The 19,628-nt window shown below is 39.1% G+C and overlaps 1 protein-coding gene across 10 annotated transcripts in view; it reads right to left on the bottom strand.

The window, feature by feature from the left end:
• Window positions 1-18,667, bottom strand: part of SENP6 (SUMO specific peptidase 6) — a 167,414-nt gene extending 148,747 nt beyond the window's left edge. For 5 of the 10 annotated variants that reach the window (XM_043510527.1, XM_043510529.1, XM_038393816.2 and 2 more), the window contains exon 1: window positions 3,384-3,961. In XM_043510527.1, the coding sequence (XP_043366462.1) occupies window positions 3,384-3,438 (55 nt within the window). In that variant the 5' untranslated portion in view covers window positions 3,439-3,961. Of the gene's footprint in view, window positions 1-3,383; window positions 3,984-18,442 lie in introns of those variants that run through there. The other 5 variants (XM_043510533.1, XM_038393819.1, XM_043510534.1 and 2 more) reach the window with 4 other exon arrangements.
• Between the last annotated feature and the right edge of the window lie 961 nt (window positions 18,668-19,628).

Raw genomic sequence — 19,628 nt, 5'->3', positions numbered from 1 at the left:
TAGACTGAAGAGCACTCAACCAAATTTCTGTTCATGCAAGTACTTATAAACTGTAAGTCAACCCTTAAGCTTCTCTTTGGGAGATAAACAGAGACTCAAGGAGCTCACCATAAGGCATGTTTTCTAATCCTTTAATCATTCTTGTGGCTCTTTTCTGAACCATCTCCAATTTATCAATATCTTTTTTGTATTTTGGACACCAAAACTGGACACAGTATTCCAATAGTAGTCGCACCAGTGCCAAATACAAAGATAATATAACTTCCCGATTTTTACTCGGGATTTCCCTGTTTATACATCCACGGATCACGTTAGCTCTTTGGCCACTGGCATCACACAAATAAATATATCTTTCCCCCATACCACCTGTATTTTGACAGCCTCTAGAGCTGAAAGTCAACAAGGAAAGCTCAGCTCTGAGCCAGGTTAATCAATGCTCTACATTATTTACATTATCATACCAAACATAGCGTCAAAGAGTCAAGCATGGAAATTCTAAGCATCATTCTTGCATTTCCAAGAAGACAATCTACATTTTTTTACGTGATGACACACTATGTTATATAGGTGAAAATGGACAAAAGCTGATTGACCTTATGAATCACCACACTGCACAACAAGACAGACAATATATATAACCGTCAGAGAATGTTTTTTCATACATCAACCATCCTATTTTTGATAAGATAATTTCAATTTAAAAAGAGGAATGTTAACCATTAAGACAATGACAGACATTTTAATTGAATCTTTATTACACCAAATGAAAGAAAACAAATGTCTTAATGGAGATCCCAAAAAATACTAAACCTATAAAACTGTCATGCTTACAATTTAATAGTTTTCCTTCTGTACTGTATATTTTACCTTTTTTATAGTCTGATAGGTTGTTACTATAAGCCAAACAGATCTATTAAATATGTACGTTAACTTGAAGAAAAAAAAAAAAAGTATTGTCCACCTTTGATCTCATTATCTCAATTTAATTATGAGGCCAGAATTAACAGACAGTCGCTATGCCTACACACACTTCCTACCTCATTTGTTTCCCAAAAGATTGATGTGGGACAGGAAGGGGAACAATTCTCAAAACTCTGCCCACTAATTGTTTTTTTTTTTTTTTTTTAAGTAATCTAATAAAGATGAATTCCTTACTGTTTTTTGTTGTTGTTGGTTTGTTTTAGGGTTTTTTATATTAATTGAAGTTCTTGATGTTTTAATTATGTCTTAAAACATCTTTTGGTCTCTACTCAGCGTAGTTACAGATTTCAAATCATGGTTCAGGAACACGAGTTATTTCACTTCCTTGTCTATACACCTTCACTCCTATTTTTGTCTACCTCACACATCTCTTACCATTGTCCCAACCCCCTGCTTTTGTTATTGTCCAAAGTCAGAACTCTAGACAATGATAGGTCTAACACCAAAAGCCGATTTGAAGTGCTCATCCATTCCATATCATTAGCTGCTAAAAATGAAGATCTGCATCTCCTGTGCTTTTACTTTCACATATAGTAGTCATGGTACCTGATTTGCAAAACTTCATGTTTTTGTTTAACATTAAAACCCACCATAATCCAGTTACAGGCCTATTCTGCTATTTTAATAGGCTTCAACTCTGACATTGTGCACTCAGGAGAATTAACTCCTTTGTCCTAGCACCATTGCCTGCATAAACTTTCCTTCACACAGAGCTCATAAAAGTCTCTGTTAACATATTTCGATTCCTTAGACCATCACCATTATTGGACACTACCTGTAAAATAAATGGGTTTCCCAAATAATCTGTATAATCCAAATAATCTGTACAATATAAATGTAACTAAATTAATGCCCTATTTTGTCCACAGATCATAGGACTACCAAATATTTTGGCACCGTAATGCACGCTTGCTAATCTGCCACTGCTGTTAGAAAGGGAGACCCATTCATGCTACTTATTTTTGCTTGCCACCAGTATAACGTACAGGAGTGGCATACCAGCCACTGAACACACACAAAACTAATGATCATCATATGGTTGTCCCCACATCTGTCATTCTCATGGTAAAAAGAAAAGGAGTACTTGTGGCACCTTAGAGACTAACAAATTTATTCGAGCATAAGCTTTCGTGAGCTACAGCTCACTTCATCGGATGCTGTAGCTCACGAAAGCTTATGCTCTAATAAATTTGTTAGTCTGTAAGGTGCCACAAGTACTCCTTTTCTTTTTGCGAATACAGACTAACACGGCTGCTACTCTGAAATTCTCATGGTAGTATCAGTCAGTCAGATTTTGGGCAGGAAGAAGAGAAATGGGGGGGGAAGAGGAGGAATAGGTACCATTATTTCACCACCATATGCTTAAAAAAAATTCTGCCATTGTTGACAAAGAAATAGGTCTTTAAAAAATTTATCTGAAATGCTGATGTTCTAAAGTAAGTATTCATTCACACAGAAAGATAACATTTCTGCTCTATGCAAATGGCTAAAATACAACCACCCCAAAAAACTAAGAAATCAGTACAGTACATGCTTTATACAATATACATGCTGCAAAATATGCTGTGCCAAAGAAAAAACAAACCATCACAGACATGCAAAACTCTATTCATACAAGAAGAGTATTTTCAGGTCTATGATTTTTCATCATCATCATGGTAAGAGGGCAGGTAAAGTACACTGCCCCTATTCTGGGAAATTTTTAGGGCAATTTTGCCAGGCTAGATTAACAGAACATAATATTTAATTGTACTGTGAAGGTTTAGAGTAAATATTTCTAAGCCTTATTAAATTTGTTTTTAGTTAATTTCTGCATTATTATTATTATTATTATTATTATTAGAGACGGATGCAAAAACCAAAACTATGTCTAATAGTAGCCTGAACCTTTAAAAATAATCTCAAAGCTCCCTCTTTCCAGCGACACAAACATAAGAGAAGGAAAAAAAAAAAAAAAAGTCTTCTCTGGCCATATCCCAGCCTCCCCTTCCCCAACTCTTCAGATCGGCCTTTTACAACGTTAGAAGAAAAAGAAGAAGAGGAGAAGAAACCAGCGGAGGCCGGGGGCCAAAGCGGCCGAGAGCAGCGAGCGGAGACCCCGCTCCGCATCCAGCCCCACCTGACCATTAACCTCCCACCTCAGCCTCCCGCAAGCCGCCCATCCCAGGCCAACGAGCCACCCTGTGCCGCCTCTGGATAACTCCCTCCGCGGACCTGCCCCCCTCCCCCCACAAACATTCACCCTTCCCCCAACACCAGGCCACCTCTCCCCACGTCCCTCCCCCAGCACCCCCGCTCCCCCCACATGTCCTCCGCTCCCTGCCGTGCCCCTTTGCCGGCCGGGTGCCCGGAGGAAGGAGCCGCCCGTGGGGCCACATTTCCCCACTCAGCCACACACGCACCTTCCAGAAACAAGCTGTCCCTGCAGCCGCCGCCGCCGCCGCCGCCACCGGCCATCTTCCTCCTGCCGCTGCTCCCCTCACTCCATGCACCGCCGGCGGGGGCCAGGCCCTTCGCCCGGCCCGCGCGCTCTGCCTTCCGCACAGCAACCCAGCACCGAGCCGCTTCCCCAGCGCACGGCAGCAACCGGCCGAGCGACGCGACGCTCCCCCGCCCCGCTCCGCTCCGCTCCCTGCCTGTTCCGGCCCGCTTGCGGGAGGAAGAAGCCGCGCGTCGGCTCGTTCCCTTATTGGGTCCGCCACCGGCAGCCCTCAGTGGTTCCAGCCCAGGCCTGGCCTGGCCGCTGCCTGCTGGCACCTCGGTAGGAGAACGAGGGGGCCTGCGCCAGCCTCTCCCTGCGCGTCCCGCACATATCCCCGCTGCAGGAGCGAGGAACCCTGCTGCTGCCGCCTTTTTCTCCTCCCCGGGCCTTAACTAGTCATCCCTCAGCCCCGACCCTAACCCCAGGCCGTGCAGCCCACAGCCCCCAAGGAAGGGGACGCTAGTTTCCTTATCCCCTGGATGATAAAATGGCCGCACAAGGGCTGTGCTGGTAAATATCTACGGCTCTGCCGCTCCCCCCTTATCAGCTCAGGAGGCTGCCGCTTGGTGGGGGGAAAAGTGGGGTGGGGGTGGTTGAACTACATAAAATGAATGAGCTTTAAAGACTGAGGGGGCAATTAGTGAATCCTGGGCCGAAGATCCTGCCAGCCCCTTCTGGGTCATAATCAAACACATGCACAAAGCCAAGGCTACACTTATTTAAATTTATTTTGGTTTCTAAAATTCTCCAGTACTCCACTGATGCTATTCTTATTTAAGTGCTGAAAGTGCGGAGTCTACAAACCCTGATGCGAGATATTGTCAACATCATGAGATACTAAAAATAAATGTAAAAATAACTTAGGTTTTTGAGCCATTAGGGTTCGCACTTTAAAGCTTTTCTCTCCAAGCAGAAGAGTTAGAAACTTGCATGTTTTAAAATGGAAACAGTTTCTCACAATCACAGGAGCCCAGGCTTTAAGAACAAAATATGACACACTTTGGCCAGCCTCCCTCAGTTGGACAAGAGGATTTCACCAACACAAACTTATAGCAGAATCAGGGCTCTAAGTGCCTAATTTAAAGCACCCAAATTTTAAGAGATAGATGTGGTCCTTGGGCCAAGGTGAATTTACAGTTCCTGCATTCCTTGCACATCCAAAACTCCAACTGAACTCAATAGGAGTCTGGAGAATCAGGCCCTAAATTACATAAACTGAAGTACATAATGCACCAAACAAATAGCTCAAGGTCCAGAAACAAAGCAATACAGATTTAAAAAACAAAACAAACAAAAAAATTATAGAAATATTACCTACTTTCTAGATTATCCTTGAAAGACTTCAGGAAATAAGTGTGTTTTAAGGAAATATTTTAAGAGAGTAGTCAATTTTCATACAAATAGAATGAGGAAGTTCCAAGCATATGAATTCCTCTAACTCTTACAATTCCTGAACTAAGGGATTGCTGAAAGGATGCTCTGAAAGCTTTAGTGTACTGAGAAACCTAAATCCTTAGTCTTCAAAATGCCAGTCTTAGAAAAACAGGTTTTACTCAGAGAGGAATTAGAACATTTGACATGGTGGTATTTCATTACTGATTAAATTCAAAGTTCAAGCTAGAAAAAGATAAATGCATAGGATTTATGTTAAAAATGAGAACGACTTTAAATATCTCGTTGAAACTTAAAACAACAAAATTCTTTATTATGTGAGAGAGAGAGAGACTAAAGACCCTGATCCTGCAATGGGATCCATCCAGGTAGACTATGCCTCAGTGTGGCTCCATGAGGGCATAAGGGTCTACTTTTATCCAATTGCAGGGCTGGGTCCATAATGCTAATTCAAAATGAGGAAGTCTCCCTTGAGTGATACCAGACTTTTGATTCAAATCTAACAAACTGTTTTCCAAAATTAGGAGTTTTATTTTGATAAAAAAAAATAGAAATGCCGATATGCTAATATGTCCTCATTGACCAAATCAATGACAGCAATTATAATTCCATAATCCCTATGTCCCAGTCTTTGCTACTGTTTTTAATAAGTGAACATCAAAGTAGTTTGAAATGAAATGGACCATTTAAAGAGTAACCCCCCACAGGGGGACAATATTGACTTCAGCAAGAGGAATTACGACATATTAAACTGGTTGTGCTCGTGATTTTAGGCTGTCCTGCTGGGGCAGGCATCCTGTCTGTTTATGAAGATTTTGTTGTTTAACATCTACTTTTTTCTGGAGAAGGACTCTTCCTAAATTACATAGCAGAAAAGGAAACTCTATTCTCTGGTATCTCATCTATTTATTTAGAGATTCCTGAAAGGAAAGTGTTCCAAAAGAGGAGTGTTTAGCCCTATTCCTTCCTCTAGTCCCTTTTTCTACTTTAGAAATTATTTTTCACATTATATGTGTATGTGAATGAACATAACCCATATAATTTAAAAGACAGTTAATCATTCTCATCCTCTTTTTACATCTCTGCAGTATTCTCTTAATTTCCCCCAAAAGTTAAAGAGAAAGCCATTTCCCTTAATTGAGGGCTAATTGAGTCAGAAAAGATAAGCTTAGTATAGCCTAATAAAGAAATCTTATAGATTTTCTGGTTTCATTTCCTCTTTTCTCCTTACCTGAAATGGTCCTCTGATTGAGCCAAGAGAAGGAATAAATCTGACAGCTGCTTTCTGAGTAATAGCAACCATTAGAGTCTGACTAGCCCAGCTGTGGCTGATTGACAGTCACAGGTGCATAATTTAAGGCCCTGATCCTGCAAATATGCATGTGTCCTATTGATATAAAGCATGCAAGTATTTACAGGAATAGAGCCCAAAGCAACATGGGACTTTTGATATATAAAGCCTTCTTCAACACAAAGTGGGAGGAGGTTATGATCAGTTAGTGTTGGCACAGGCAGAAGTATGAAGGATGGAAGATAAAGTTCCAGAAAGAAACTTAAATGCCAGCTCAAACAAACAAAGCAGCAGCAAAAACCACCTGCAGTTTTCCTTGGCAATGTTGTACCCCATGTGGACTACTGTGTTCATACTCTTTGGTGTACGGTAATAAATTTACATATGCTTGCTCTGGTGCATAGTCGTTCAAGGAGCTGGATTGGCTTCTAATCTGTGATATGACCCCCTCACTTCAGCTTTTACATTTTTGATGAAGGGGGGTTGGGGGGAGGTTCTATAGAGACAATACATTCAGTGCCTTAATGATTTCTTATTAACAAAACAAGCCTCACCCACCTTCCTGACTTTCACAAGGCAAGAAGACTCTCTCAGTGACACCTTTATAGGTTTGAAAAACTGATGGCTTCATTAGTCATGTGTTAATCAGGGAATCTTCTTTATGCTTAGCCATTCTATTTTTTTCCTGTCTCTTTCTACAATGAATAAATTGTTTTATTACATGGTAGTCCTGTGGGCTGCCCAAGCACAAAATTTTTACTTATAGAACTGATAATTCTAAAAGTTATGTTGGAGAGATGCATTAGGACAAAGTGAAAAAAATATTATTTTCCACTATCTGTCTCTGTCCTTTTATTCTCTTTCTGCCTCCTGCTCACATCATCTTTATATATTTTTGTCTTCTGTTACGTTTAGCCCAAAAGCTACAGAAGGAAAGAAGTAGCACTATTCCACGGAAGCTTTGTTGCACTGGCTAGGCAATATAATTTGATTAGGATAGTGCAACCCTAGCTCCAATATCTTTGCAGCCAAAACTCTGGTGATGTTCCGCATTATTTCCAACCTTCTGCAGTTGCATGGACTTCATTATGAAATTTATAGAAACCTTGATAAAAAATAAATTCTGCATTGATTTATCCCCAATGCTATCAGAATTCTATGGAGTATAAATCAGCACAGAATTTGTCCCCCGAGATTTTCCTTTAAGGTTATTAGCCCTCAAAGTAGAGGGCAATTTATAATTGATTTTTTTCCAAGAGGATTTCTTGGGATCCTTTCATCTACATTATTTGTGCTCTAGCTCTTCTTTTTCTTACAATATTCCTTTTTCTACTATCCTCAGATGAGCTGCTTTTAACTAAACACATACCATATTGTGTTTTCTAAAAGCAATATCAAGCTTACTTCTTGTTCCTATGCCACAAGTAATTTGAGATAGCTTTGCCTGGTATTACAATGCAGTTGGTAATTTACTGTAGTGAGCACTCTTGCATAGGCCCCCCAGAGAGCCCCCTGAGCTGGAAAAATGACCTAACACTTCTTTTTCTTCTCTGTTATTACGCTGGTTAGGATTTATAAGGACATGTAACAAATAATAGATCCAAAATCTACATGTGAAAAAAAAGTGTAAAATAAACTCTGACGTCAGAGGATATTTGGCTTAAGTAGACTGGGGGATGGCTCAGAATGTTTTCTTGATATTTTTCATTGAAAAAAATCTGTTATTTCTTACAACCTTACCCTAAAGTAAAAATAGACTCTGATTTGTTAGGTGTTTGTCCATTAAAGGTTATTGTCTATAAGATTTCCTGTTATTGTTATGAACATTTATGAATGAGGAAGCTGTTATCTGCTGCTAAGGGTGTTACATAAACAAGTAAGTAAGTTTATTGTAGCCATGTCAGTCCCAGGATATGAAAGAGACAATATGGGTGAGGTAATATCTTTTACTGGACCACCTTCTGTTGGTGGAAGGGACATGTTTTTGAGCTTCACAGAGCTTTTCCTGAAGACTTCTGTGCTCTGTAAAGCTCAGAAATTTGTCCCTTCCACCAATAGAATATGGTCCAATAAAAGACATTACCTCACCTACCTGGTCTTTCTTACGTTAATGTAATACTGTTTTGTTGTGCCGCCTTGTTCATTATTTTCCTGGAAAAAAATTGTTTTTAAATTTAAAAACATTCCTTCGTAGCTTGTGAACTCAAACAACAGAATTGGGCTAGAGTAACACGTTAAAAATGAGATTAATGGAAAAGATAAGAGATTGACTGAGAAATAAGATATCACTGGACATAACAGTGTACCAGATATAATCTTATGCTCAGGGTCCAGCACACGTATTCCCCCAACTAGAAAACCCATCTTACCTTGGGAGGGAAACCAATAAGATTGGTGTATGGCCCAGTACTTCTAAGCCAATGACTGCAAAGGAACACCACCTCTAGAAATAATTCAAAAAAAACAAAAAAAAAAAACAAAAACAAAAGGGGGGGGGGAGGAGGGAAAGCTAAAATTGTGAGGAAGCTAAAAATGTTTTAAAAATTTAAAATACAAAATAGACATGTATTTTAAATAAGTGCAGAGAGACCTGGTAAGGAAAAATGGCCATTTATAAATCTGAATAAAATAAAATATCCTAATGTGTTTTCCTATGTGAATAATTGGAGAGAAAATTGTAAAAAAACCTAGGATTTATCATTATAATTTATATTACCTCCCATCACAGATTTTATACTTTTATTACATATTTTAAACCAAACATTAGACCTTTAATTTAAAGATAAACTACAAGACGAGAACAGATGGGTATAAACTGGCCATGAGTAAATTTAGGCTGGCAACTAGAAGTAGATTTCTAACCATCATAGTAGTGAGGTTCCAGGACAGCCTTCCAATAGGAGAAGTGGGGACAAAAAAACCTAAGTAGTTTCAAGACAAAGCTTGTGGAGAATAATATGGTGAGTTCAGTTAATGTTATTTTGTGTATGGGGTTGTGGGAAGTAAAACCTCTGATAGGACACGGGACAGTGATTTAACATCTGCAGACTCTGTAAAGGCCCATTTAGTTGCTAGGAGCGACCATGGAATGTTCATTCAAATGTCAGCAGGGGTGCATGTACTGTTAGAAGAGAGAGTTGAAGCTTGCAAGCTACACGTGGGGTTTTGTCAGGATTTCAATGAAAGTGCTAGGACTGGCCTTTCAGGACAAGGCCCAGGGACTGTATGGGTCCAAGCTACTAGGAAGGTAGCATTGAGATCTATGTTGGAAGATTTAGGACCCCACATTTTCTGAGAAGGAAATCTGAACTGAGACCTGTAGCAGGCTTTCCTGTGTTGAGAGGGTAAAGAAGGTACCTCCAGATGAACAGTAAATTAATTCATCCATGGGTTTACTTGTAAGTCAATTGTAAGAGAGAGTTTGCTAACCAAATCTGGAATGGAGCTGTTGGATAGTGGGTATTCCTGCAGTGGCCCTAAAGAGCACCTGTCATATTGATCAGCGAGCACCCTGCTCCTGGGAACAGAGTCCTTGGAAAAAGGAAGCAGAGTGAGGGTTGACATAATATACAATTTCCTAATGTACAGCTTGGTGATGGTAGCAGTTACAAGAGCCCAGAGCATAGGAAATCTGGGGTCATGACAGAGCTAGATAAATTTATGAATGGGATTATATGATTGCATTGCCTGTGACAGCAAGGGACTGAACTTAATGACCCAAGAGGTCCCTTCCAGTCCTATGTTTCTAGGAACAGAATTGTTGATTGTACATATATCCTTACATAATTATTAAAAGAAAGGGAGCAAATACAAAAGAGCTAAGACATCATGGAATAATCATTTCCATAGATATTCATATTGTTTTAGTATCAATTTTAAAAAAAATCATTTTATCCCATATAGCCCATCTTTCCTCAAATAGCTCAGTTATTAATCCAATACAGGCATTTCCATTTCTCCTAATTCTTTTATTCTGGTTCTATAGCAGGTATATATTTTTGCACCCAATGTGATAATACACACAATTATAAATAAAATGCAGTTATAAGTATTCTAAATAGGTGTGTCATTGTTTATAACCCCTGAAATAACTATTGCATAGATTTTATAACATCTGACCAGAAAGTTATACCTGTTTTTAATATCATGAGTGAAAAAGAAAATGCTTGGATTGTCAAAATATATATTTTTGATATATTTATAATAATTACCTTTATAATAATGAATGGAGAAAGTACAAAATATATATTTATAAATAAATATATTTATAGTTTAAAATATTAAAATTAAAAGCTATACAGGCAGGAAACTTGCTCTTGCCCTGTGCTCAAGAGATGACCAAGAAATTTAACCAGCTGAGATATAAAAGAGTACATTTTAATTATATTCTGCACATTTGCTCTCCAAGCTATAATCTAGCTAACCTTTGAGAACAATTGATTAATACAATGATGCCTTTCTTAGTATGAGACAAAATGCAGGCCTTGCTTAAAGTACTCTATGTTAAGGAGTATGTAACATTCTTTACTATTCTTTCCACAAACTGTGCCCATTTAACTTAAATACTGTAACTCATTCAGAATATGAAGTACCCAAGTAGAAACAGGTGTTTTATTTTATTGTGTTTTTAAATAATGAAATTAACCATTTTCATAAAATTACATTTGAATTTCACTACAATAAAAATAGCCTTGAAATATTAGGGGAAGCTACATTTTAGTAGCTGTAAACCAGAAAATTACAAATAAAATGTTCTCAACATATTTTAAATTCTTTAGCAATAAATATTTCACATTCTTAATTTGATTTATTTAGCAAAACATAAAACCAAATCAAAATCATGGAAGTCTTAGATACATAGACATTCCCCTCTCCTCCTTTCTGAAATAAATGTTCTCAGCTGTGGCCAAAAAAAAAAAAAAAAAAAAAAAAAAAAGGTTAATGAAAGGAAACGTGCAGAATACCAGTAGGCCTGACTGCCCACACACAGTCCCTTCAGAAAACTGGGTTTTCTTTCTGACAGTTTTGTTATTGTTAGAAGAATTAACAGCGAGGCTACATCTATCCTAACACTTCTTTTCAGGCTATGAGTCAGAGATAAAGTTCTGGGCTCAAAGCATGAAAGCAAATACATAATTTTACAGACCACTTCTTCCCACTACTCCTTTCCCTCTATGTCAAGCTCTGATAGAATTAACTTCTCACAAACCTAGGGGAAAACTGCAGGACAGCCTTTGTGCCAAAGTTAATGCACATTCATACAGATTTTACCGACCAAACAGGCTTATAAATTTTGCAAATATATACAAGGGCAATATGAACATCAAGTGCAATCAGTACAAGTACACATAAATAGAAACACAAAATGTAATATACACATGCAGAAAAACACACAAAAAAACCCCTTGTTGACATACATGATAATAATTATTTCAGAAAAGGAAAAGGTAAAAATCAGGAAACTCCCTTATCCATACATGCCTACAGTTGTGTGCAAAGCCTATATACACCAACCTAAATGCATGCAGTACATGCACAGACACCCTCAAAAATATGTATTCATACTCACACTTGTTTTAACAACATTATTTTTACACTTGGAGGGATTAGATTTTTATTGGTAAATATCAACTAATGTTTATTTCACCATACACACACACACAATGAAAAATATTTCCATTAACAATCAAAATTTACAGGTAGGTAAAGTAAGAAAAGTGCTGTTGGAGAATTTATTAGAATTTGATTTAAGGCTATTCATTTTGCATATTTTGACATATGATGACAATTTGTATTTTAAAATTATAAAGCTTTAACTTTTTGAATCTCAACATCTATCATCATTAAATTATTATTGTTTGACCCGATATTGTCTGACCATCCAAGAATTTCCCACAACCATGAAAATTTAAATAGATTTAAAAAAAAAAATCTAAAAATGTTTACAAATAATCAATATTATCCATCAAAATTATAAAAAAAAAAAATCGCTTTCAGCCAACATACACAGAGCAAACACATAAGCTCACTTGCAGTTAATATTAATTTGTCCACATAAGACAAATGAAAAAGATAACCCCCTTTTCCAAGCACAGATGAAAGATAATATCAGAATATTTATGTTGTGGTTCAAGAAACTGTTTTTCCTCCATAAAGCTATTAGTGATGTTATTTTATTAACACATTTTTGTGGGTGCTTATGAACTGTAACTGTTACTGTGAAAATTTAAAAATCCAACAGAGGTTTAATAATAATAATTTATTGGAAGAGCTTTAGGAAATTGTAGGAAGTAACTAGACTTCATGAAGCACTTTTCAAAGTGTAGTACAGGCTTTAACGAAGAAATTTCAGCCCTCCGTGAGCAGGATCTAGTGTTTTTCCTACTGCAACAGTTTAAACTAAGGGTATATCTACACTGCCCCAGAGCTCAGATTATGGGGTGTGAATAGCAGTGCACATCAGAGTGCTGCACTTTAACGCCCCCATGTGGATGCTGCGGGCAAGAACTAAAAGATTCCTTGTTCAGATTAATGTAGTTCCTTGAGAAACACTAACATACTCAAGGGCACACAGTATGATGTGACAGAGCCAAGATTAGAACTCAGAAGTTCCTGGATACCTGACCTGTATTTAGGACTCTAGATCATTCAGTTCATTAAAACAGCCTTATATGGTGATGACCATTATTATGGTTTTTCTCACTTCTAAAGACCCAAAGTTTACACAGAGTTAACAGGGAGGGTTTTCTCCATGTCCTTCAACTGCTTTGCATTTTTATTCCAGCAACTTAACCTCGTGTGAAATGTTATAGGAAAGGAAAATCCTGATGGCTAGAGGCATGTATAAAATAGCATATGTGGCCCCAACTTCACCATAGCTGAAATGAAAAGGGTAACCATTTGCAAACTCAAAACCTATAGTGGTACTTCATTAAAATACCAGGCCCTAGACCAGGGGTGGCCAACCTGTGGCTCCAGAACCACATGTAGCTCTTCAGAAGTTAATATGTGGCTCTTTGTATGGGCACCAACTCTGGGGCTGGAGCTACTGGTGCCAACTTTCCAATGTGCTGGGAGTGTTCATTGCTCAACCCCTGGCTTTGCCACAGGCCCCGCCCCCTCCCCTGAGCCTGCAGTGCCCTCACTTCTCCCCCCTCCCCCTCCAGAGCCTCCTACATGCCACGAAACAGGTGATCAGGAGGTGTGGGGAGGGAGTGGGAGGCGCTGATCATTGGGGCTGCCGGTGGGTGGGAGGCGCTGGGAGCGGGGTCGGGGAGCTGATGTGGGGCTGCTGACTTATTACTGTGGCTCTTTGACAATGTACATTGTTAAATTCTGGCTCCTTCTCAGGCTCAGGTTGGCCACCCCTGCCCTACACAATAGGTGGTCCTCGTTTAGAAGGCCCTCACTAACTGAACAACTTATGTGGTCCCTTGAAAGATACCTGCCTTGAACCAACTATACCTAACAACTTCATTCCTTTCACACCTAGACTCTTCGCTCAATCACTCTTTAGGTTGAAGCAACTGATTTGGTGCAAAGAAATAATGGAGTATTGACCAAGTTTAACATCATAGCCATCCCAACTGTTAAAATCCAAGGCCATGCTTTGGGCACCCTTTGACTTGGCTCTTCCATTACCTGATTTAATACTGTAATATCAGGAAAAAGTTACTGTGCCTGTTTTCATTTAATCCAAGTGTTTTATTCTGTCTAACACATATTTAAAGATGTTATGATTTATTATTTGTACTGCACTAGCACCTAGAAGCCCCAAGCAATTGCACTAATCATTTAGCATATAATAAAAAGTGCCTTCCCCAAACAGCTTTTAGACTAAAATGTCTACTTTCATTTGTTTACAATAAATCATACAACTGGCATTTAAAAATTAATTTGACTGTGAAACCATTGTATGCTTTATACAATCACAATGGCTATTGTTTGCCATCAACTGCAAATACCAAGATTTTGGTATTTCCCAAGGGAAGACATTTTGGCTAGGATAAGTTTGTTGACTATTCCAAAATTTCTATTAAAAAAATCAGTTGCCTCACTGGAACCCCATTTTCATAAAACTTAGTCTTTAAATCTTCAGGTATCATATTTAAGTCATTTTCATCTTTGGTAACACTGGTATCAGGTAAAGATATATATATCTTTATCTTCCCTCCCTCCCCCATATTTATGAAATTCTCTTTGTGACTGCATGTTTAAATAAAGAAGTTTATGTTTAAAATGTAAAATCATCTCTTTAGTCAAAGGTGCTTTGTATAGGCTGGTGGATCCCCTCACCACCTTAGTTAAAACTCAGGGCCACTCTAGTCTCTTTCGGGCCCTTCCCTCAGGACAAAGTTTATTAATTCAAACAAAACACAACACAAAATAAAGCTATGACCAACACACATCACAGTGGCCCAGAGCCAACCCTCCTTTGTAAGTCACAGGCACTAATCTCCCTCTTGCCATACTCTCCAACTGAGCTCCCTCAGCAGTTTATAGAAAACACCTGACCCTTTCCCAGCTTGGTCTGATAATCAAAATGCACTGGCTGGCCCCAGACCTTCTGGCCTTTAGAGAAGCAGACCACCCCATTACATCGTATTGCATCTTCAATCCACTGCTTTTCAATTAGTTTCTCAAAGCCAGTCATATAAGGACCCAACCCATAACATTTTTGTGCATAACTGCTATTCTCTCCATTTATGCTGGTGGGTGGGCGGTTAGGCAGTAGACTTAAAGGACAAGTATCTGAATGGGTTCAAATCCTACTTCTGGAAACAATTTTTTTGAGAACTTTCTTTACTATTTAAAGGGGATTGTAAAATTTAGACTTTATTCATAGCAGTCAGTGTTATCTAAAGTTAAGCCAATAATGCATACCTGCCACAGAGGGTATGTAAAAAGACCCACACAGGAGAGAAGAAACTGAGTTTTAACTCAGAGTTTTCCAGGAATTCTTCTGAATGGAAGATGAAAGCATTTGCCTTTCCACCGCAACTTCCTTAACTCACAGATGACAAAGGCTTTGCAGGAAGTATCAGGAATTTGCAGGAAGTACAGATGCCCCATGTTTCTGCTCAACTGACTGGCTCCCACCAGTCCCTAGATAGTACAACTCCTACAGTAATGGGGCTTCCAAAATCTTCTCCCTCATGATTACACCTATAAATGCCCTATAATGGTGCCACAACATAAAGGGAAAACTCATATAAGGTAAATCAGATTATTAATTTGCACATCTTTCTCCTATGGTTTCTAAGAGAAAAAGGCGTAATTGATTTTCATTGTCCAAACTGACAGAAATGCAAAAACATAGCATAAACAATGACAAGTAAACTGAATGTTTAACATGCCAGTTTGCATTTGAGAACAAGAGGTAGGTTTCAGTAAAATGATGGTATAAGAAACAGCAATAGGACAATGAGGGCATTTCAAAAGGTTGCTAAGATGCTATGAAATGTGAGCAGCTTTTTTTTTTTTTAAATGAGGACATGTACAATGGGCCTAAGTAACATACTGTTAATACCTGGGTTGTGGCTGCCACCCTGTAGTGCAATGAATTATTTTCAAGGACAGAAAAGTTTTTAAGTGTTGTATCAGTTTTCATCACAAAAGCTCCAGATTCTGTGCCACTCATAAAGATGAATAAAGACTGTGACTGTTTTGGTGCAAGTTTATCAGATGAAATATAAACTCTTTGGGAACAGATAATGTAATTTACAAGAAGGAAAATTAAGTCATATGCATTATCTATAAGAAGAAAATGATCAAATTGCACTTTCAGAAAAAAGAAGGGCATAAACTCTGTGCCCTGGACAGTGTTTCCTTTCTCATTAAAAAAATTCTAGCATCTAAAACTGTGGGTTAGGCATTGCTGTTTTTTGCCTAGTAAAGTATTTTGAGATACCTGAGGTATGAAAGAGTCTAAAGTACAAATTCTGTTCTATAGAATAACATGTTATATATGTTAATTTATTTTTTGCCCATTTAAAATTGGTAGGAGTTTGATTCAAAGTATTTATACAACTTATAGATATTTTATTTGATCCTATATTTAGGGGTTTATACCACTCTAATTACCATAATGACTGACAGTGTCCATTCAATTGTGGTCCAGCTCCCATCTCCCTCCCTCCCACTTCGCAGCTTGACTCACCTTGGCTTCACAGTCCCTTTGTTTCCGCTCACTGCCTCACTACTTCCTGTTGCTCCTGCCTTAGGATCAGTCTCTCAACTTGCTGCCTGTCACTGCTCAGCTTCCTCTCACCACTCCTAAGTCCCTCTTCCTGCTCTGTCCATCTTGTCTGGTTCCCTTCCTTCAGACAGCTTCCGTCCTCAGCATCCTTCTACCCATCCTCCCATTGCCCAGCTCCCTCCTACTGCCTGAGACATAGATTTTCCCCAAGCCATCCTTCCCACAGCTATTGCCCCATTCCTGGCTTCAGATTCTCCTCTCATGGCTCCCCACTATTGCAGCTCATTCTCTGATAGTGTCCATCAGTATCCAAGATCCACATTCAGTATCTGGTGGCACTGGTAGCCATTACTTATCTAGATGAATATAAAAAAAAATTCTTCCCATTGCTATTTATAAAGCATAATCTTATTCCGCATTCTAAAGAATTTTGGTAGTTAAACACATCTTTGCTCTTTTTGTATTTGAAAGTGCATGTAATTTTGTTTTTACAAATTCTGCATTCATACATAACCTTATAAAAGAGCAAATCCAACATAATTATATATTCAGTGCAACCCCCACCCCAACAAAAACATAATTAATGCAATGTTTGAGATTTTAAGTCAACAAAAGCCAGACCATTTAGAGCTAAGGTTCCCATGGCAACCTTAACTCTGTCTCCTCCTGTGTCTACCTTATAGGGTCTTTTCTTACATGACCACATATTGCTAGAGAAGAGAATGCAACATACTATCCAGTAATAGAGCATTGGTTTTATATACAATATGCTTATAGAAGGATATAGAAAAGAAATCTCTCTCCAGTTATTTCAAGGGAAGTTGTGGTTTGTTGCAATACTGCATACATGTAAGGTTTAGCTACAACACTGAAAATAACAGGTAATTTAGAATTAAAGATTTACATGAAAATATATAACATTATCAGTGAAATGAATCTTACTAGTAAGTGAATTTTTGAGATGTTTATAATGCTACTAGTTATTTATCTCCCTAACTTAATAGAAAGTATAATAAAGTATAGGAAGCAAGTATAGGTTTCTTGATATATTTTCACAAATTCTGTCACCCCAGTAGCATCTAACTACAAAAGTAGTCTTGTTGATTTCAAAGGGACAATTCTCAGAGTAAGGTACTACTAGGTGTGAGAGAAGGTGGTAGAGTTGGGTTCTCTAGTAACCAAATAACTCTAGTTCTCCAAGGACTCCTGGGTGTTACAGTAACAGAAATAATTAATAAATAATAATAGTACCCTTGTTATATTCAATTTGAGACTGGAAAGAATGGTGATACAACTGCTTCTGGGAAACTAAATGGAAAATGACTCATTTAGAGTAGGTTTTTAAATTAGTATAAGTGGGTGACAAAACCAAGAAATACCATATACACAGACATACATATGCATAATAGAAAAGAAATAAGCATAACATTCCCCCAGTGGTGCTACAGCATATGCGGTTCTCCAAAATTCAGATTTCTGTATGAAATGGATCTATAGTGAGGATCTAGGGACTATATTGGCAATTAATAGTGGTTAAACAGATAGGTACAGCTGACACTCATCCACTGTTAGCTCACAAGGAATCTGATACTCAACACATTCAATCACTAGCAAATCCCAGAATCATGTCACATACTCTATTGATCACAACCGGTCAGTCCCACCAGATCAAAGAGGTTAACCATCTGAAAGTAGTAGTAGTAGTAGTCCCTCCGAGAAATAATAATCACTAATCATCTCCGCCTGGCAAGTAACGGTACCACGAGGCAGCCATCCTATCTTAAGTGGAACTTCAGAATCCCAGCCCAGCCTTTGCTCATCTTGCAGATATCCTTTACCCTTGTTAAAAAGCTGCCACAATGCAACATTTCCTCTACCAGGAAGACAGGGGAGAGTGGTGTCCCACATATCAGCATGCAGTGCCCAATGCTGAATGCTGACCTGCCTATGGTGAGCTCTGTACCTGAGTTAGCTAGAGTTTAGGACTGCTCAAAAGCAAACTCATTTTTACACAACATGGAAAGGAGGGATCCATTTTTCCATCACACATTTCTTTTTCTACTGACAATATGAAATCTCCGTCTCATATAGTACTTACAAGTTAGCAACAGCTGCCTGGAGGAGACAGACATTGGTGAGGTCTTTCCTAGGTTGCTGAGGAAGAAGGTCCATCTACCTAGGGAGAAAGAAAAATCTAACAAAACACTTGGGAGCACAAGTGGTGTTGATGTGCTAGGGTAATTGCCGGGTGAGATTTCCTGAGAGATCCCTCCTGTATTATTGCCTGCACACTTCCCCTTTTGGCGTGGGTGTTAGCGTTCACACTTGACTGTCAGATTGGCAGAATAAATTAATTCTCTTCCTTCTTGTGGTGGGGCTTACTCCCATCACCCGTTACACAAGGGATTAAGAGCCCATTAGCACACCTGTGTTTGAGTTCCTCTGGCCAGATGTGGTGGAAATAGCTAAGGATCATTAGGCACTCATGCGTTATAATGAAGCGGAGGGATTATAGTAGAGGTAGAGTTTACTTTGAAGCAAAGCAAGGCTTAATTTGCCCCTCAGAGGAATCCTCAGCTAGGGCTTAAACAGGCAGGAAATCATCAAGGAGAAGGAGCCCTGGGAAGTAGGTTAGGCTGTGGTGGAAGAGACCCAGAGATAAAGTCAGTAAAAGCACTTTAGTAGACTGGGGGTGGAAGAGTGGTTAATTCAGCAGAGAGGGAAGAAGTTGTGTGGACTCATGGAGAGGGGGGAGGCCTAGGAACCAAAAGGAGGCTGTGTTATGTATAAGCTGTAGGCAAGCAGCAAGGCCCTTAGAGGTAGGAAGTAGCCTGTCTAAAGGAAGAGACCTAGTTCTTTAATATGGTGTCCTTGGGTCGGAACCTAGAGCAGATGATGGGCCTGTGCTCTCCTATCAGCCCCTGGGGAAAGGGCATGCACGTCCAAGGGAAGAAATATGGAGCCCGGGGGCCTGAGGATTTGCCCAGGAGTGGGGCAGAAGATTGTGGTGTGCATATGTGTTGGCATATCTTGTTAACTTTTAGCTGGACCTTGTTGTTTCCCCAGAAGGTGATTGAACTGTATGTGAAAGGCAGAGAGAAGATGAAGGGTAGAGCTACGGAAGACCCACTGAGAGGCAGGAGGTGCCAGAGATGAGGATTCTTTGTAGTGTTGCACCCAGACACAAGGGGGTGCTATGGGTGGTGAGTACCCTACACTACCTTCTGCCTCTCCTAGCATTTCTCCTCATGTGCCTTTGCTGCCTAGCAGTCACTTCCAACTGC

The sequence above is a fragment of the Dermochelys coriacea genome, chromosome 3, assembly GCF_009764565.3.
Source record: "Dermochelys coriacea isolate rDerCor1 chromosome 3, rDerCor1.pri.v4, whole genome shotgun sequence".
NCBI lineage: Eukaryota > Metazoa > Chordata > Testudines > Dermochelyidae > Dermochelys > Dermochelys coriacea.
This window is presented reverse-complemented; position numbering and strand designations above follow the sequence as displayed.